This window comes from Chlamydomonas reinhardtii, chromosome 12, assembly GCF_000002595.2.
Source record: "Chlamydomonas reinhardtii strain CC-503 cw92 mt+ chromosome 12, whole genome shotgun sequence".
Lineage (NCBI taxonomy): Eukaryota > Viridiplantae > Chlorophyta > Chlorophyceae > Chlamydomonadales > Chlamydomonadaceae > Chlamydomonas > Chlamydomonas reinhardtii.
Window position 1 is genome coordinate 3,717,231 of NC_057015.1, and position 16,462 is coordinate 3,733,692.

The 16,462-nt window shown below is 63.7% G+C and overlaps 4 protein-coding genes across 4 annotated transcripts; 2 read left to right on the forward strand and 2 right to left on the reverse strand.

Moving 5' to 3' along the window:
• Positions 1–101: 101 nt before the first annotated feature.
• CHLRE_12g514750v5 (uncharacterized protein) lies at positions 102–6,157 on the forward strand. Its single transcript, XM_001702931.2, has 13 exons — positions 102–575; positions 648–740; positions 1,103–1,180; positions 1,561–1,635; positions 1,932–2,078; positions 2,533–2,637; positions 2,933–3,029; positions 3,272–3,336; positions 3,685–3,840; positions 4,169–4,294; positions 4,632–4,730; positions 5,011–5,136; positions 5,515–6,157. Exons 1-13 carry the CDS (start codon positions 429–431, stop codon positions 5,608–5,610), a joined length of 1,410 nt encoding a protein of 469 aa, XP_001702983.1. The 5' UTR covers positions 102–428; the 3' UTR covers positions 5,611–6,157.
• Positions 6,158–6,294: 137 nt separating this feature from the next.
• On the reverse strand, positions 6,295–9,431 carry CHLRE_12g514800v5 (uncharacterized protein). Its single transcript, XM_043068284.1, has 6 exons — positions 8,858–9,431; positions 8,658–8,743; positions 8,297–8,396; positions 7,975–8,057; positions 7,351–7,513; positions 6,295–7,148 (listed from the first exon to the last, which is right to left on the reverse strand). The coding sequence occupies exons 1-6, from the start codon at positions 8,993–8,995 to the stop codon at positions 7,032–7,034; spliced, it is 687 nt and encodes a 228-aa protein (XP_042918379.1). The 5' UTR covers positions 8,996–9,431; the 3' UTR covers positions 6,295–7,031.
• A 167-nt stretch (positions 9,432–9,598) lies between these two features.
• On the forward strand, positions 9,599–14,910 carry CHLRE_12g514850v5 (uncharacterized protein). The gene is made up of 10 exons (XM_001702932.2): positions 9,599–9,751; positions 10,072–10,299; positions 10,740–10,939; positions 11,246–11,530; positions 11,758–12,100; positions 12,272–12,588; positions 12,798–13,098; positions 13,262–13,459; positions 13,729–13,950; positions 14,204–14,910. The coding sequence occupies exons 1-10, from the start codon at positions 9,716–9,718 to the stop codon at positions 14,504–14,506; spliced, it is 2,433 nt and encodes an 810-aa protein (XP_001702984.1). The 5' UTR covers positions 9,599–9,715; the 3' UTR covers positions 14,507–14,910.
• A 5-nt stretch (positions 14,911–14,915) lies between these two features.
• CHLRE_12g514900v5 (uncharacterized protein) lies at positions 14,916–16,271 on the reverse strand. Its single transcript, XM_001702962.2, has 4 exons — positions 16,095–16,271; positions 15,973–16,011; positions 15,803–15,872; positions 14,916–15,600 (listed from the first exon to the last, which is right to left on the reverse strand). The coding sequence occupies exons 1-4, from the start codon at positions 16,190–16,192 to the stop codon at positions 15,556–15,558; spliced, it is 252 nt and encodes an 83-aa protein (XP_001703014.1). The 5' UTR covers positions 16,193–16,271; the 3' UTR covers positions 14,916–15,555.
• Between the last annotated feature and the right edge of the window lie 191 nt (positions 16,272–16,462).

Sequence of the window (16,462 nt, forward strand, 5' to 3'; positions counted from 1 at the left end):
CCTGCGTAATTGGGCACCCCTGGGTAGTGTGGGCAGGCGGACACGCATTGCATAAGCCCCCAGCCAGGCATTAACGAAGTGCTTGCGAGTGAATGCGAATGCAAGACGCCGTCGCGAGCTCGCATTACGCATTACTCGCGCGGAGTCAGAAGCCCGGCCCTCCAAGCCCTACTTCGGCTGCTGACACGGAGATGCATGGGCCCCCGGAAGCTGCAACAAGAAGACGAACTTGATCTTTTCATGATTATCCGCAGCTGCGCAGACGAAAACCACAGCGGGGAGTTGAACTGCATGAGAACCCGGAACCCTTAACTCAACCCAGCAGGCTTCAATTGTATCAATTGGCATTACTCTAGATATACTTGGCCCGTGCCTGTATCCCCTCGCATCATTTGCAAGGTTGTGCGTCAATCAATCGCTGCGTGACGATGCTGGCCACGGCCGCAAGCAAGCTCGGCCTAACAGGCCTGGGCATTCAGGCAATCAGTGCGGTCGGTAACTCGATTCGCCAGTTCTCGTCGACCGAGAACACCGACCTGAAGCAGGCGCTTCGTGAGCTCATTCCGGCGCAGCAGGTGCGGGTTGCCCCAGCCTTCCTTGCAACCCACAAACCCGGGGCTCATCACGCGTGATGTATGGCCGTGCAGGAGCGCCTGAAGGCCCTGAAGAAGGGCCATGGCTCCAAGTCGCTGGGCGAGGTGACCGTGGATATGGCGATCGGCGGCATGCGTGGCATCCCGGTGAGTAACACCCGGGCGGCAGCCCGCCTTAGGCTGCATACCAACACCCGGTGGCGGGGCGCACATTGGTTGGAGGCATTGCTTCATGGCTCAGGACCAGGCGCGAGGGGCTGCCTGGGCGGGCCTCTAGGCAGGTTTCAGCCCGCATAGCGGCGGTGCAACACCCTTCCTAGGAAGAAGGCACCGGCGGGCGAGCTCCTCACGAATCGACTTGTTCACGACCCTCATTGCCCGGGCACACCTGTATCTTCTTCTCTCCATCTTTCACTGCTCGCCCCTGCTGCGGCACTATTCCCTGACTTCCCCTGCCTATCCCCGCCGGCCCCCCCTCCCCCGGGCCCCCCTCCTCTCGGTCTGTACAGGGCATGCTGTGGGAGACGTCGCTGCTGGACCCGGAGGAGGGCATTCGCTTCCGTGGCCTGTCCATCCCCGAGCTGCAGGTGCGCACCGGGGAGGCGGAGGCGGAGGAGGAGGCACGGGGCATGAGGCAGGCAGTGGCGGGGCAGCCAGGCCGTAGAACCCGCGTAGTGGCCGCCGGGGAAGTCCAAGTTATCGCGTCTGGCCAAGCGTCCCCCTGCTGTCATTGAGCTGTATCCAGTGCACTGTGTGCACTAGCAGTTTGCTGTTACTGCTCCTACCCTTGGCTCCGTCTCCATCTGCACCACCGGTGCTACTTGTCTTAGGCCCCCACCCAGAAGCACAAGACACTGGGGTTGTTGGCCGCCTCAGCGACAGCTGCATGAACCTGTAGCCTTGCGCTTGTGCCTGCACCTCACGCTTCGGTCCCCCCCCCATCTCCCCTGTCACTTGCGCCTGCCAGGAGAAGCTGCCCGCGGCCGTCCCCGGCGGCCAGCCCATCCCCGAGGGCCTGCTGTGGCTGCTGCTGACCGGCCAGGTGCGACCCGGCGCAGCAACATAGCCGCTGCTGACAGCAGCAGCAGCGGTGGCAAGGATACCGTACTAGGTTGCCAGCCTAGCGGGCTCCCAATGCTAAGGACAGGCTTGGGTGTGGGTTACCCCCTTTCCTCGCACCTGCTGTACCCCTGTGCCTGGCTACGGCATCACTACTTACTAGTTCATGAATGTAACCCCCCTCCCAAGCCGCACGCCCTCTGCTATCAGTCCCTTCCCCACACTTACTCCCTGCACCCGCCCACCCACCCACCCCTTCTGCCGTGCCTGCGCTCGCAGGTGCCCACCAGCAGCCAGGCTGCTGCTGTGACTGAGGAGCTGCGGGCCCGCAGCAACGTGCCGCTGCACCTGCGCAAGGTGCTGGACGCGCTGCCCACGGAGGCGCACCCCATGACGCAGCTCAGCATGGGCATCATGGCGCTGCAGGTGGGCGGGCGCGGAGGGATTGATTGGGTGGATGAGCGGGTGGGTGGGTGGGCGTTGGTGGGTGGGTGGGTGGGTGGGCGTGGGGTTGTCGACACGAGGATGCAGGACACGACAAGCTGGGGGAGGGCACTTGGGAGGAGCTGAGGGCGGCGGCGCTTGGGCCATGGGGCCGGGGCTATGGAATGCTCTTGTTAGACACGGCAAGCAACAAAGAATGGTCTTGGGGATGGATGATGACGGTATTGGGTACGACTGGCCAAGGTGGGACCTCGTATGGCCCAAATGCAAAGCTGCACCGCCAGCACGCGGATGCAGAGCCCTCATGCATCCACCTGCATGTTCCTTCCCTGGATCCCTTGCCCCGCTGCCGCCCAATTGCCCACTTCAATACACCCCTCCTTCTGCCCCATGTCCCTGACACGCCCCTCCCCTCCCCTCCTGCCCCCCCCCTCAGTCCGGCAGCCGCTTCCAGTCCGCCTACGCCCGCGGCGTGCACAAGTCGCGCTACTGGGAGTACGCGTACGAGGACTCCATGGACCTCATCGCCAAGCTGCCGCAGGTGGGCATGAGCCTGGATGCGTGGATGGGTGGGTGGGTGGGTAGTCGTTTCCACCGGCCCAGGCCAGCCGGGACTCAAATGTACTACTGGCCATCAGGCGTAGGGCTATAGGACCCTTGTGGGCGCGGTGGGTGTTGGGGCACTTTCATGGGGGTTGAAGACAACACGCCGGCACTTCTTTTGTCCCGTCCTCTGACCGCCGCAACCCAGCCGTTGCTCTCTCCCTCTCTTTCCATGCCTCCTGCCCGGCCAACCCCCATGTGCTCCCACCCCCTCCCACCCCTCCCCGCCCCAGCTGGCCGCCACCATCTACCGGCGCACCTACCGCCGCGGCGAGTACATCCCGCCCTCCTACAACCTGGACTGGGCTGCCAACCTGGCGCACATGATGGGTGGGTGGGGCAGCGGGAGGGGAGGGCAGGAGAGGAGAAGAGCAGGGAGCGGGACAGTGGGGGAAGGAAGAGGCGGGCGGCGCGAGGCGGGAGGGGGCGGGGTTTGTGGAGGCGGCGGTGACGCCTGTGTCGGCAGGGCCCCGAGGTGTAACCGGAGCGTTTCCCCATGCCTCCACCACTGCCTCCACCACTGCCTTTACTGCCATCTTCCCGCGTTCCGTCACCCGGGTCTGGCGCTGCAGGCTATGAGGACCCGGGCTGCCTGGAGATGATGCGCATGTACCAGACCATCCACTCGGACCACGAGGTGGGCAGGCGGGCGGGGGGGGGGGGGTTGTAGATACCAGCCCATACTAAACCAAACCCAATGCAATAGAGCGAGGAGGAGGGGGCAGGAGGGGGGCGGCGAAACGTGGCAAGAGCAGGGGCGTGCAGGAGGCGGGGCCGAGGCCCGGCGGTGCGGTCACATGGATGTGGCACGATGCACGGCTGCCGGGGGCTGTGGCGGCATGCGATGCGTGCGGGCTTTCGTTCTGACGTTGCGCACGCGTGTCACCCGTAACCTGAGCGGCTCCTTCTCTCCTCCCCTTCTCCGGCCTGTCACCCTCGCACCCCTGTGCCGCCTCCCATTCCGCTCCGCCCCTCCCCCCGCCAGGGCGGCAACGTGTCGGCGCACGCCACGCACCTGGTGGGTTCGGCGCTGTCCGACCCCTACCTGTCCTTCGCCGCCGGCATGAACGGGCTGGCGGGTCCGCTGCACGGCCTGGCCAACCAGGAAGTGCTGCGCTGGCTCAAGGACCTGGTGGCCAAGGTGGGTTACATTCATGGTGGCCAAGGTGGGGGTTGGAAGTACGGTTCCAGCCCAAAGTAAACCAAACCAAGCCAAACTGTCGGAGCACAGGCAGGGGGGTAGCCGTCGTTCATGGAGCACGGAGTGGCTGAGCGGAGGGGCGAGAGGGGAGGCAATCAGGGCCAAGGGGCGGGGGGTAGGGGCGGGGCGGGAGGGCGAGGCGTGCTCGCGGTGGGGTGGGTGGGGAGGGTTTTTAGCAATGTCCCGATTGAGCACCCGCCGTTTCCTTTGCCACCACTCCTCTGTTGGGGCTTGCAATTGATTGTCTCCCCGTCTACTCCCTCCGCAGCTGGGCCCCTCTCCCGGCAGGGACGCTGTTCGCAAGTACGTGGAGGACACGCTGGCCAGCGGCAAGGTGGTGCCGGGCTACGGCCACGCAGTGCTGCGCAAGACGGACCCGCGCTACACATGCCAGGTACAGCGGGGGGGCGGGGGGGCCGGGGACATTAGGAAGCGGCATGCGGATGGATGCGCGGGGGAAAGAGGGTTCGGCCGTAGCGCCCGGCTGCGCCGGTCATTGAGCTGTGTCTCTTAATGTTTTTGGCGTCCTGATGGGTGTGGCGGTGCGGTGCTGCACCTTCGGCGCATTCCGGCGCTCGTCCCTGTGCCCTCTCATGCGCCCCGCCTTCTTCCTCCCTCAAGTCTGTGCATCGCCGCTTGTATACATCACCACCGCCTTGTCCAACTCGTCACTTGCTCCGCCCCTTCCCCTCCCCCGCCTGCTCCCCCTCCTCCCCTCCTCTGCCCCCCAGCGTGAGTTCGCGCTCAAGTACATGCCCGACTACCCGCTGTTCAAGCTGGTGGCGGACCTGTACGAGGTGGTGCCCGAGGTGCTGGGCAAGACCGGCAAGGTGGGCAGGGGTGGGGTGCAAAGGGGGTACAGAGATGTGTAGCGAAGTAGACAGCAGGCGTAGGGGGGTGGTCAGCGGGAGGAGAGGGCCTGGGGAGAGGGGCAGGGGTGGCCCAACGGGAGGACGTATTAAGAGCCTTTGGTTGGTAGGGACGGGCGAAACGCCGGGCTATGTCGCAGGACGGCCTTGCCTGTCCTGCCGCCTTATCACACCCGCTTCCCGCGCCACCGCCTGCTCCCTCCTGAACCCTGCCCCTGGTCTCCGCTGCTTGCGGCTGCAGATCAAGAACCCCTGGCCCAACGTGGACGCGCACAGCGGCGTGCTGCTGCAGTACTACGGCATCACGGAGGAGAACTACTACACGGTGCTGTTCGGGGTGTCGCGCGCGCTGGGCGTGCTGTCGCAGGTGAGGGGTGGCGGGGCGGGGCGGGGCGGGGCAGGGCGGGGCGGGGCGGGGCGGGGCGGGGCGGGGCGGGGCGGGGCAGGGCGAAGTGAGCGGAGGTGAGCTGGGGATGGGGTGGCCGGAGGTCATGCCAGGGGCCGGGGGATGAGGATGGGTGGCGTGGGCTTGAGCAGGGTATAGGCAGCGGCGGTTGGCGGGTAGGCGGGGCGGGGCTGAGCACTGCAGGCGGGGCAGCGGGTGGTCTGTGTGGGAGCAGCTCGCAGCTGAACCCCCGGGCTTTTGGTTTATTTGGGGTTTGGAGTAAACTAACCCCCCCCCCCTGCAAGCCCTGCTAGCGCTGATCCTAATGCTACTGCTGCCACTGCGCATGATGCTGTGCAGGGCGTGTGGTCTCGCGCCCTGGGCCTGCCCATCGAGCGGCCCAAGTCGCTCACCATGGCGGCGCTGGAGCAGCGCGTCGCCGGCCAGTCCGCGTAAACACACACATGAAGGAGGGAGGGGTGGCCGTGCGCGGTGGCCTGGCGAGGCCATGTGGGCAGTGCGTGTATGTAATGTGTATAGCATCGTTATAGCAGGGATTGTGGCGGGGTGTGACCGGATCAATAACAGCCGATAGAGCCGGCGTAGCCTGTAGGCAGCGCATGCACGGTGCATTCTGCCGAGGTGTTTGGAGAAGGTGAAAATGGAGTGCATGACGCGCATGATTCCACCAACCTGCGCGGCTGGGCTGGAGCAGTGTGAGCGGTGAGGCTGAGGGAGCGCCCCGCGGTGCGAAGGAACTTCGGGAACGGGCGGTATAGCACTGATATGTCGCAGACGTTGCACTGTTTTGGGACCGCATTGTTCGTTGTCGGTCCTGCTTTGGTTGCGCATTTGCGGGGGGCGGGTTGCGTTCGGAGTCTCGTATGGCATGACAGTCTGGTGCAGATGCACGGCATTATACAGGTTTAAGTAGCATGGGCGGCCCTGGGGCGGCCCGAGGATGGGGGTAATTCGGGATTCTGATGTCATGTCCGTCGGACCGCCGCAGTGACCCCAAGAGTGACCCCCAGCTGCCTCCAGCCGAATAGTAGTACCCGTACAGCCCCTGCACAACGCCTCTGGTGTTGCTTCTTGCAGCTTCCCCAGCCGTCTAGCCGTCTAGGTGTGGTATACAAGGGAAACCCTCCATAGTTACACGCAGCGCGCCCGAGCAGTATTCTTGCTCACAGACTGCTACATGAGCATACGGTACATGCGGGTACATGCAGCTCGACGCAGCCCAGCAGAGGTTCAGCCTCTGCTCGCAGCCCTTCGCAACAGAGCCTCGGAAAGCCTCGAGTCAGCGCCCACACACACCATGTGTCCTGCTGTGCACTCTCTGGCTACAAAGCAAGCAGCAGGGTATTCAGGGGAGTGCAGTCATGCCTGCTTGTGACGCCCTTGCGGACGCCAAAACGGTAGCCTTGATTACCCTGCTTCTTAAGCATACAGTAAGGCGCATTTGCGCCCCCCTAACGCTGTTGCATTCCTACTTCCTAGTAATAATCACGCACGTGCCATGGGCCTTACCAGTGACCATAGACTACTGTACATCGCACACAGATTGCAGTGCTTATCGTATACTCTTGCAGAGGGAAAAGCATTCTGGCTGCGTCTGCTCCGCCCGCTTCACACACCCATTGCTTGTGTTCATCCATCAACCGCCCCACCCCCGCCAGGACGCCACCTGCGCCCTGGCAGGCAAGAAGACCGCGTCCCGCACCGGCTGCGTCCTCAGTGCCTGACCCGCAGTGTCACGAACGCCTACCTAACGCTCATTTGGTCTGACTCCTGCTCCTCCCACTCTGTTGCCTCCAGCTCCCAACAGCCGCTCCTGCTGCCCCTCTCCGCTCACAGCCCCCGCTCACAGCCCGCGCTCACAGCCCCGCCGCCTCCAGCATGAGCCTCAGCACCAGGTGCTTGGGCAGCCCCATGACGGAGCACTGGGTGCCGTCCATGCGCTCAATGTGAGGCTCCACCAGCGGGTGCTCGATCTGGAGGAGTGGGCGGGGTGTGAGGGCGGGCGGGATGGGGTGGACCAGCTAGGGGCAGGGCAGGCGGAAGGGGGCCACAGCGGAATGGTAGTCAGCCTTCTATCCAAGCAGTGCTGACCACTTTGGCCTCCTGAGAACCTTGTACACTCCGTCAGCAAGCCACCAGCGCCAGCACCAGCCCCCCGCCTCCCGGTTTTCTCACCATTAGCCCGCCTGCGCAATAGAACACCTCGCCCTCCTCGATCAGCCGCGCCCGCACGTCCTCCGGTATGGGTCGGAAGTGTATGTAGCTGGTCTCCACGTCCTCCGCCGCGCGCCCGCTGGCCAGGTCAGTGGCCAGCACCGCACCCACAGTGCTGGCGGGGCTGTGTGTGTGGGGGGGTGCAAGGATTGGTACAGAGAAGTGTAGCGAAGTAGACAGCAGGTGTGGTGTTGCGCGTACCGATGACCGACGGCGTGGGGGTGGGGGGGTGGACGGGGGCAGGGGCGGGGGCAGGGCCCGGGACGGGCACGACAGAGGGAGAATGTATACAAGGTAAAGGAGAGAATGTGCGTGCATGTGCTGTCATGTGTCGCATGGAGGAGGTGGTGTGAGCACTTCGGGTGTGAATGCGCGAGCCAATATAAGCATGTGTTTGAACTCACTGGACTCCCATGCCCACCCGCTGCTCCCTCCCTTCCCTCCACCCCTCCACCCCGGGCTCATGCGGCCTACCCAGTCGCCACATATGCCATACGCACGCACGCACCGTTCCACGTTCGCATCCACACGCACGCACGCGTGTCGGCGCACCGTGCACACGCGCGCACACACGCGCTCTCGCACCTGCGGCCGTATCCGTCAATGTACTCGTGCGCCTCGTCCACTGAGCTGGGCTTCTCAAGGATACGGTCCTCATGCACCACCACCTGTTGTGGCCACGGGGCCAGGCGCCGGCGGGTGCGAAGTATGGCCCACGGCTCTACAACTCTCATGGACCTGTCCACCAAGTGCTGTCGCACAAGGGCACGAACGGCAGGCCACATACCATAGCCCCCGGGACGGTAGGCAGGCACGTGCTCTTGCCCTAGGCCGCAACCAGCTCAGCACCAGACGAGCGCACACACGCCGCGTGACGGCTACCGGCGGCGCTTTGCCAGCCGCGCACCTGGTCGCAGGTGATGAGCAGGCCCTGCAGCGGCTCCCCCGCCGCCTTCATTTTGGCGATAATGGCCTCGCGCTTGGCGCGGGCCAGTAGCCGCACCAACCTGTGTGTTGCATGGGCACGGCCCCATGGGTGTGCGTGTGTGTGTGCGGGCGTACGTGCAGAGCACGCAGGCGGGCAAACAATTGCCTGCGATTGTGGCCAGCCCGGCTGGTGCAGCATGGCGCAGTGCTTACACTTGTATGGCTATATAAGCGCAGAGTACTCCTTGCTTTGCAGTCCCCTGACCGCCCGTACCCTCAGCTTCATACAGAAACCCGCCCCCTCCCGCAGCTGAGACGGCCTGCAGCCCCGCATCACGCACATCTCTGGGCTGGGATCACGAATGGCCTTCTCGTCAATGTCTGCAGTCCGAACTTCGTAAGTGAAGCCGTGCTCCTTGCCCAGCTCCTGCGTGGACACGACCGAGCACACGCACTGTGTGCATGCCCTCCTGACCCCCGCCTATGACGGGCGCGACGCCTACGCAGCCCCCTCAAGTCATGTGTATGCCCAGAGGCATACCGTCATAATTTGCTTCCGAGCAAAGCTGGCGGAGCCCAGAAGGATGCGTCTGTTCCGAAGCCCGGCAACGCGCTGCTGGTCCACCGCGCTAGTCATGACGCCTTTCCTGCTGCCAAATGATGGACATACTGAGGGCATTACTGCGACTGCCACCGCGCTGTCGTTTTTGATTCGGTGCAAACTAGTACATAAGGACTGGTCACTGGTGGAGTTTACAGTACACGTTTCGTATTCTGAGGCTTAACTGCTGCAATTACTTGCGCACGAGGAGGACGCGAATCCTCCCAGGCTAAAACGCTTGCTCAACGCGCCTCCTGTTGTTGGAGCCGAGTAGCGCGATGTACATGAAAGTACGCTATACTTTAGGCCAGCAAGCAAGACTCACAAATAATGAGCTCTGCCATGGAGTGACCCGGCGGTTCTATTACAAGCGACATGGTTCTTCATGATGCTGAAGCCGATAGTGTGTGCGATTTCAGAGCCCAGAAAGAACCGTGCTAAAGCCATGCAGTAGCCCGGCGATGGGTGTTGCACTGTGCAACTCACGTCTCAAGCAGGCGTGAGGCTTCGCTACGGATGACAGTGTTAACGGCGTGTGAAATTTTGATGAAGAAGGAGACTTCTGAAGAGGGTTCTCGAAATCCAGGTGCACTTTGCATGAGCGGGGTTCTGGAAGTCGCAGCGGCACCACATGCAACCAGCACCTTGCATTTGCCCCAAACTTTACTTGCGCTGCATTCACAAGCTAACTTGACGATCTAAACCTAGCAGAGGCTTGAGTGGGTTCCACTCGGCCCAGAGTTTTCGATCATTTCGGCGGCTTCCGTGTTTGCTGACGCGCGCAAGCGCTTGACCACCATGATGCTACGCGGTCTGTCCTCTGGCATGCGCCAGGTATGCGGCGGCACTCGTGAATCGGGTGTGTCGGCGTCAGCTTGTGCAAATATAGGGGTCTCGGCGATGGCTGGACCGTTCTAGCCCGGAAGCGCTCGGCGCTACCAGCGGCTGCGCGCATTATGTGCTGACGATTGTCCGAGGCACAATTGGGTTGGGGGCCAGCTCGAACCACGCCGCGCGGCTCTGGCGCTGAGCTTCCGCTGCCGCCGTTCTCGCACGCTCCTTGTTGCCTCCTTCTGCGTCCAGCTCCCTGACATACGCGCACGGCTCCTCCCATCACCGTATGAATGCCTTTCTCTCTCTACCCAACCCAACAGGCCCGCGCTCAGAGCAGCGCCTCGGCTGCCTCTGCTGCCCGGCCGCTGCCGCTGCTGGCGCGCGGCAACGGCGTCAGCTCGGCCCTTCTGAGCGGCGCTTCGCCGTGCGCCGCCGTCACCGCGGCGGCCAGCCTGCGCCCGCTGCCCGCCGGCCGTGGCCCAGTGCTGATGCGCGCCGCCGCCACGGAGGCTGCGTCCGGCTCGGAGACCTTCACCTACCAGGCCGAGGTGCGTGGCAGGGCACTGGGGTCTGGGGTCTGTGTTGGGCGGCTGTGTGGGCAGCGGGGGGCGCGTGCTGGGGTTTGGGAATGGGAATGCTGGCCAGGTAGGTGCGGCACCACCCAGTTACAGTTCGTGTGTGCCCATGGAACATGGGAGCACCGACCTGGGAATTGGCTGGTCAGGGGTGGAGTGGACGTCTAAGCGGGGCGTCTTCAGCCGCCCACACGGTGCACCCCGTTAGGCGGCAGGCGGGGGGGCTGCGGCAACGCGCCTGTGCGCCTGCGCCACCACTTCGGGTGCCGACACAGCTGCTGACACACGCGCTCAGACCTGCTGCCGCCCCTGGCCCTGACGCCTCCCCCCGCATCCCGCATTCCACCCACCTTACCCCACCTCTCCCCACCTCCTCCCCTCCCCCTCCCCCTGCCCCCACACCGCACGCACAGGTCGACCGCCTGATGGACATGATTGTCAACAGCCTGTACTCGAACCGCGAGGTGTTCCTGCGCGAGCTCATCTCCAACGCCAGTGATGCGCTGGACAAGGCGCGCTTCCTGTCCCTGACGGACCCCTCGGTGCTGGCGGGCCGCGAGGAGCTGGACATCCGCATCAGCGCCGACAAGGAGAAGGGCACCCTGGTCATCGAGTGAGTGGGCGGTGGGGATGTAGGGGGGTAGAGAGGTGGGGAGCAGAGAGAGGGAGGTGGGGAGGATGAGTGGGTGGTCATCGCGGCAAGGTGTGGCTGGCAGACGTGATTGTATGCTGGCATGCCGGCATGGAAAATGCAGGAGAGGTTTGCGGAGGGATAAATGGCGACGCTGGCGGCAAGGGCAAGGACGGAAAAGAATGCGCCGAAGGCCGCATCAGGACAAACTAGTGTACCGTACCGTACGCTTACGTCTCCTCCCCACCTCCTCACCTCCCGACCTCCTCACCTCCCCACCTACCCTAGGGACTCGGGCATCGGCATGTCTCGCGAGCAGCTGCTGTCCAACCTGGGCACCATCGCGCGCTCCGGCACCCGCAAGTTCATGGAGGCCATGGCGGCCAAGGGCGACACCAACCTGATTGGCCAGTTCGGCGTGGGCTTCTACTCGGCCTTCCTGGTGGCGGACCGCGTCATGGTGCAGAGCAAGAGCCCCGAGGAGGCCAAGCACTGGGTGTGGGAGGCCAAGGCCGGCAGCCACCAGTACTCGATCCGCGAGGACGAGGCCAAGGACCTGGTGCGCGGCACTCGGTGGGTGACAGCGGCCGCGGCGAGGGGCTGGGGGTGGGGGAATGCGGCTGGGGTGGGGGTGGGGGGTGGGGTAGGCTGGTGGGGCCGAGAGGGGAGGAGGGCAGAGCGGGAGGAGGCTGGGGGGGGAGTGCGGGTTGGGGAGCCTGGCCTACGGCGTTTCGCCACCACGTCATGCCTCCGCCATCCCTGCACTTACCGCCCGCCCCGTCTCCCCACCTGGCTTGCAGCATCACGCTGTACCTGAAGGAGGACGCCGCCGAGATGGCCGACACTGTCAAGATTACGCAGCTGATCAAGCAGTACTCGCAGTTCATCGCCTTCCCCATCAAGGTCTACGCGCCCAAGAAGGAGCCGCGCAAGGTGGTGGACGAGGAGGCCACCAAGAAGAAGCAGGCGGCGGCGGACGCCAAGGCCAAGGAGGCGGGTGAGGAGGCGGCCAAGCCGGTGGAGCCGGTCATGAAGACCGAGTACGACGAGGTGTGGGACTGGCGCCTGGAGAACGAGAACAAGCCCATCTGGACGCGCAGCCCCAAGGACGTGTCGGAGACCGCCTACAACGACTTCTTCAAGGTGGGGTGTTGCCGGGCTACTGCGTTATGGGGCTCGTGAACTGACGTTATGGGAATGCCCGCCGCGGAAGCCTGTGTGGGGGAAAGTGGGCAAAGGCGCAACTAAGGAGCACCGCAACCGTCGACCGCCCACCGCTCACCACCACGCCACCCACCGCGCCCCACCCCACAGACCACCTTTGGCGAGTTCCTGGACCCCCTGGCGCACGTGCACTTCAACGTGGAGGGCACCATCGAGTTCTCCTCCATCCTCTACATCCCCGGCATGGCGCCCTTCGAGCAGCAGAACATGCAGCAGCGCTCCAAGTCCATCAAGCTGTACGTCAAGCGCGTCTTCATCTCTGATGAGTTTGATGAGGACCTCATGCCGCGCTACCTGGCCTTCGTCAAGGGTGTGGTGGACAGCTCCGACCTGCCGCTCAACGTCAGCCGCGAGATCCTGCAGGAGAGCCGCATCGTGCGCGTAATCCGCAAGCAGCTCGTGCGCAGGTGTGCGCAGGGGCATGGGCACGGCAGGAGAGGGCCGGGAGGCTATAGAGAGGTGGCGTGGCGTCATCGCTAGCAGCTTCGCACGAGGACGTTGGTCCCTCGGGTATGGGGATTTGAAGGGCACACATAGCGTGGTTTTGGATCATCGCCGTTACCACACGCCCACCTCAGCCCTGCTCACCCTCACTCCTCGCCCCCGCGCGGCGCAGGTCCATTGAGATGCTGGAGGAGCTGGCTGGCAAGGAGGGCGGCGAGGACTACAAGACCTTCTGGGAGGCGTTCGGCCGCAACATCAAGTACGGCGTGATCGAGGACACCGAGAACCGCGAGCGCCTGTCCAAGCTGCTGCGCTTCTCCAGCAGCAAGGCCGAGGACAGCCTCACCTCGCTGGACGAGTACGTGGGCCGCATGGGCGCCAACCAGAAGACCATCTACTACATGGCCGCCGACAGCGTGGCGGCGGCGCGCGCGGCGCCCTTCATGGAGGCCATGGTGGCCAAGGGCATCGAGGTGGGTCACTGCGCGACTCGGCAGTGCCTGGGCTGGGGCCGCTGTCGGCTGCCCAGTATGTACGGCTGGCCGCGACAATGGTCCTTGTTCACACCGGTAGCAAGCCTCCGCCGCTGTGTGGGCTGACGCCACCCCTGACCCCTCACGGCTCGTGTGCCGCCAGGTGCTGTACCTGACCGAGCCCATTGACGAGGCCTGCGTGACCAACCTGGGCAAGTACGGCCCCGACAAGAACGGCCCGCAGTACGAGCTGGTGGACGTGAGCAAGGAGGGCGTGAGCCTGGACGAGGGCGAGGATGAGAAGAAGAAGGCGGAGGAGGTGGCCAAGGACATGGCGCCGGTGGTGGACTTCCTCAAGAAGGTGCGGGGGCATGCGGTGGTTGTTTTCCCCGGTCCCAACATGAAGCCAGACCGGAGAGGGCGCGAGGGGTGTGTGTGGGAGACGGGCGTGGCGTTGGGGGGAGGGTGGCTGTGGGCCGACGGGTGTGTTAGGACTTGTGAGGAGCACACGGTGGTGGGCAGGCTCGGATTCATGGCTGGCCTGGCATTCCTGACACGTCCTGAAACATGCGTCCTTGCCCGCTAACGACGCGCCTGACAACCCCCACCACGCTTTCCCCTCCCCTGCAGGCCCTGGGCGAGCGCGTGGAGAAGGTGACTGTGTCCAACCGCCTACTAGACAGCCCCTGCGCGCTGGTGACCAGCAAGTTCGGCTGGTCCGCCAACATGGAGCGCATCATGCGCAGCCAGGCGCTGGGCGACGCGCGCGCCATGGAGTACATGAAGGGCCGCAAGATTATGGAGATCAACCCCAACCACGACATTATTGCCGGCATCAAGACCCTGCTCAAGGTAGGGCGGGAGAGAACGGGCTGCTGCGGCGGGTTTGGGTGCAATGTGTGCTTCCTGCCGTGGGAAGGCGATGCTGCGAGGGTTGGCGACAGCGGGAGGTGTGCTGCTCCAGGTTCGAGCAAGGTGCACGCCCATTAAACCTCTCCACCTGCATTCCACAACCACAACTCCCCACTCCTCGCCGCCCGTCCGCATACCTGTCACATCCTCACCACCACCCACCCTCCCCCTCCATTCCTGTCCGCCCCCGCAGGAGAAGGACGAGGACCGCGCCCGCGACCTGTCGGAGCTGCTGTACGAGACGGCGCTCATCACCTCGGGCTTCCAGGTGGACAGCCCCAAGGACTACGCCTCCAAGGTGTTCACGCTCATGAAGATCGCGCTGGGCTACGACATCCTGTCGGAGGCCGAGGAGCAGGCGGCGGCGGCGGCGCCCCAGGCGGCTGAGGCGGCGGCGGCGCCCAAGGCCGCTGAGGCGGCGGCGGTGCCCAAGGTGGAGGCGACGCCGGTGGATGCGGAGGTGGTGTCGGATGACCCCTGGAAGAAGTCCGCGTAAGGCGAGGGCAAGCGTTTGGATTCGGAGGTGGACGGAGCAGGGGGCACTAGGTAGACTGACAGACTCGATGTGGAGTGGAGCGGGTGGATTGGCCAAGGCGCCGCAAGTACACCAAGTATGGACTTGTCGACGAGGGACTTTGTGACCGAGCGGGTTGTGCGTGCCGAGGGAGGTGTGTCATAGCGTTTGACTGTGCGAAGTTTTGACCCATGTGCACTGAATCGGACTCACAAGACCTACACAGATACAAGATAGCAGAGGACTGTGCTGTAGCAGCGCACAAGGAGACAGAGCGGCGGCGGATCCTTTCATTGGGGGTGTTCGGCGGACGGACAAATGCACTTTTGCAGCAAGAGATACGGTGCGGATTCAGCGCTGTAGCAGCCCTGTAAGCATGGATCGACCATGCCGCTGCCTTCGTGATCTCGTCCTCTCTAGAGTGATGAAACCTTGATCCTAGAGCGCCCTCGGCTTGCAGACTCATGCTTGGACTAGGAGCCTCACATCAACAGCCATTACAGACATGGCAAAGGAGGCAAGCGGCATCACATTAACACCGCTGCTCCTCGCTGGCTCAACACCGCGCCACGAATCTCGCGACAGTCGCAACTCCGTCTCTGAGGCACACATTATAAGCATGCCTGCCAATTGTCCACGCATGCAGCTCCGCGGTACCATGCCAAACAAAACTTAAATCGCACCGATCCCACATGCCGCCCTCGTACATACACAGGCGTAGTCCTAACATGGTCATATGTCAATGTGTCCTGCCACTAACAGGCGCTATCCTGCGGTTCCAGATTTGGGTATCCGCGCCCCAAAGCAGCCAGGCCCCGGCATGCATACTTTGCAGCCAGGACAACGCCGCCTTGCTGACCGGAGCCCTCGACTGAGAGGCAACTCCAGAAGCTCTCGCCATAAGGACCTCCCGCGTCTATGTGCCTCCTGCTCCGGTCCAGGCGTCTGGCTGGCTGGGCGCGATGCCACGCAGTTGTTGAACCACTCTGTCGACATTTTCACGCGCGTCTCATGGATGTCACCAGCACCCATTACTGCTTCTGCGAGCCCAGCAGCTGGCCCACGATGGCGACCACCTGCAAGGGCACGAACACAGCACGGCGCAGCATACCGGTACGGTGTGATTTGCTTATGCACTACGTATGCAAGCAGCTCAAGTCAATGTATGCAAAACGTCACAAAGCGCGCGCTGGGTCCATTGTGGGCCCCCAGGCGGTCCCCCACAGTGCCGCCAAACCCAACCTGCTGACCCCCTAGCTCCTCTTCCCAACGCCCCACCTGCCAGTACTTGGCGCAACACCGGTCCAGGCAGCTGTTCTCACCCACGCTCAGCTGCCCCTCCTTGTATCTGCACAGAAAGAATGGGGTTCAGCGCAAGCCCAAACGAACGATGCTGATTATCAAAGCGATGGGCAAGACTCCCACTCCAACAATCTCCACATACTCACGGTCGTGCCGCGCATCTCTCGTGGCACGTCGAGACCATGCTGCGATGCGCACGAAGCGTATTCAGCCGTCGGGCGTGTAATTTCTAACAGTGCCTCGCGGCCGAACGACGCGCTCGATTCACCTGTTTAGAAGCGAAACGCGATACTCCAGCTCTGTTGTGGCCATCGACAGCGCGGCAGCGGCCACCATATTCCTCTCGGCTTCAGATGCATCGGCCATCTTTTTTCTCCGTTACACGCACGCGGCGCAAAATGGGCTGGCGACGGAAATGCGGGTATACACACGCGCTTGTGGTTGCAGTATGGATACCTGGGGGGGGCCTGATTGCTCACCCTTTCGTTCATTGGCGGCACGCAAGATGGGGCGGGCGCCCCCCCACCCCCCACCCCCCACCCCCCACACACACACACCACCACCACCACCACCACCACCATCACACCACATGGAAATCATCAATTTGGCCCTGTCTGCCGCTCCCCCTCGGCCTTA

Coding starts and splice junctions, on each gene's coding strand:
- CHLRE_12g514850v5 (XM_001702932.2), top strand. CDS start 9,716: ATGATGCTACGCGGTCTGTCCTCTGGCATGCGCCAG. Junction 11,531..11,757: donor GACCTGGTGCGCGGCACTCG/GTGGGTGACAGC, acceptor CCTGGCTTGCAG/CATCACGCTGTACCTGAAGG. Junction 13,099..13,261: donor TGGTGGCCAAGGGCATCGAG/GTGGGTCACTGC, acceptor GTGTGCCGCCAG/GTGCTGTACCTGACCGAGCC.
- CHLRE_12g514800v5 (XM_043068284.1), bottom strand. CDS start 8,995: ATGCCCTCAGTATGTCCATCATTTGGCAGCAGGAAAGGCGTCATGACT. Junction 8,397..8,657: donor CGTGATCCCAGCCCAGAGAT/GTGCGTGATGCG, acceptor TGCAACACACAG/GTTGGTGCGGCTACTGGCCC. Junction 7,514..7,974: donor ATTGACGGATACGGCCGCAG/GTGCGAGAGCGC, acceptor CCACACACACAG/CCCCGCCAGCACTGTGGGTG.
- CHLRE_12g514900v5 (XM_001702962.2), bottom strand. CDS start 16,192: ATGGCCGATGCATCTGAAGCCGAGAGGAATATGGTGGCCGCTGCCGCG. Junction 15,873..15,972: donor GAGAGATGCGCGGCACGACC/GTGAGTATGTGG, acceptor CTTTCTGTGCAG/ATACAAGGAGGGGCAGCTGA. Junction 15,601..15,802: donor GTTGCGCCAAGTACTGGCAG/GTGGGGCGTTGG, acceptor GTGCCCTTGCAG/GTGGTCGCCATCGTGGGCCA.
- CHLRE_12g514750v5 (XM_001702931.2), top strand. CDS start 429: ATGCTGGCCACGGCCGCAAGCAAGCTCGGCCTAACAGGCCTGGGCATT. Junction 1,636..1,931: donor GGCTGCTGCTGACCGGCCAG/GTGCGACCCGGC, acceptor CTGCGCTCGCAG/GTGCCCACCAGCAGCCAGGC. Junction 3,337..3,684: donor CCATCCACTCGGACCACGAG/GTGGGCAGGCGG, acceptor TCCCCCCGCCAG/GGCGGCAACGTGTCGGCGCA.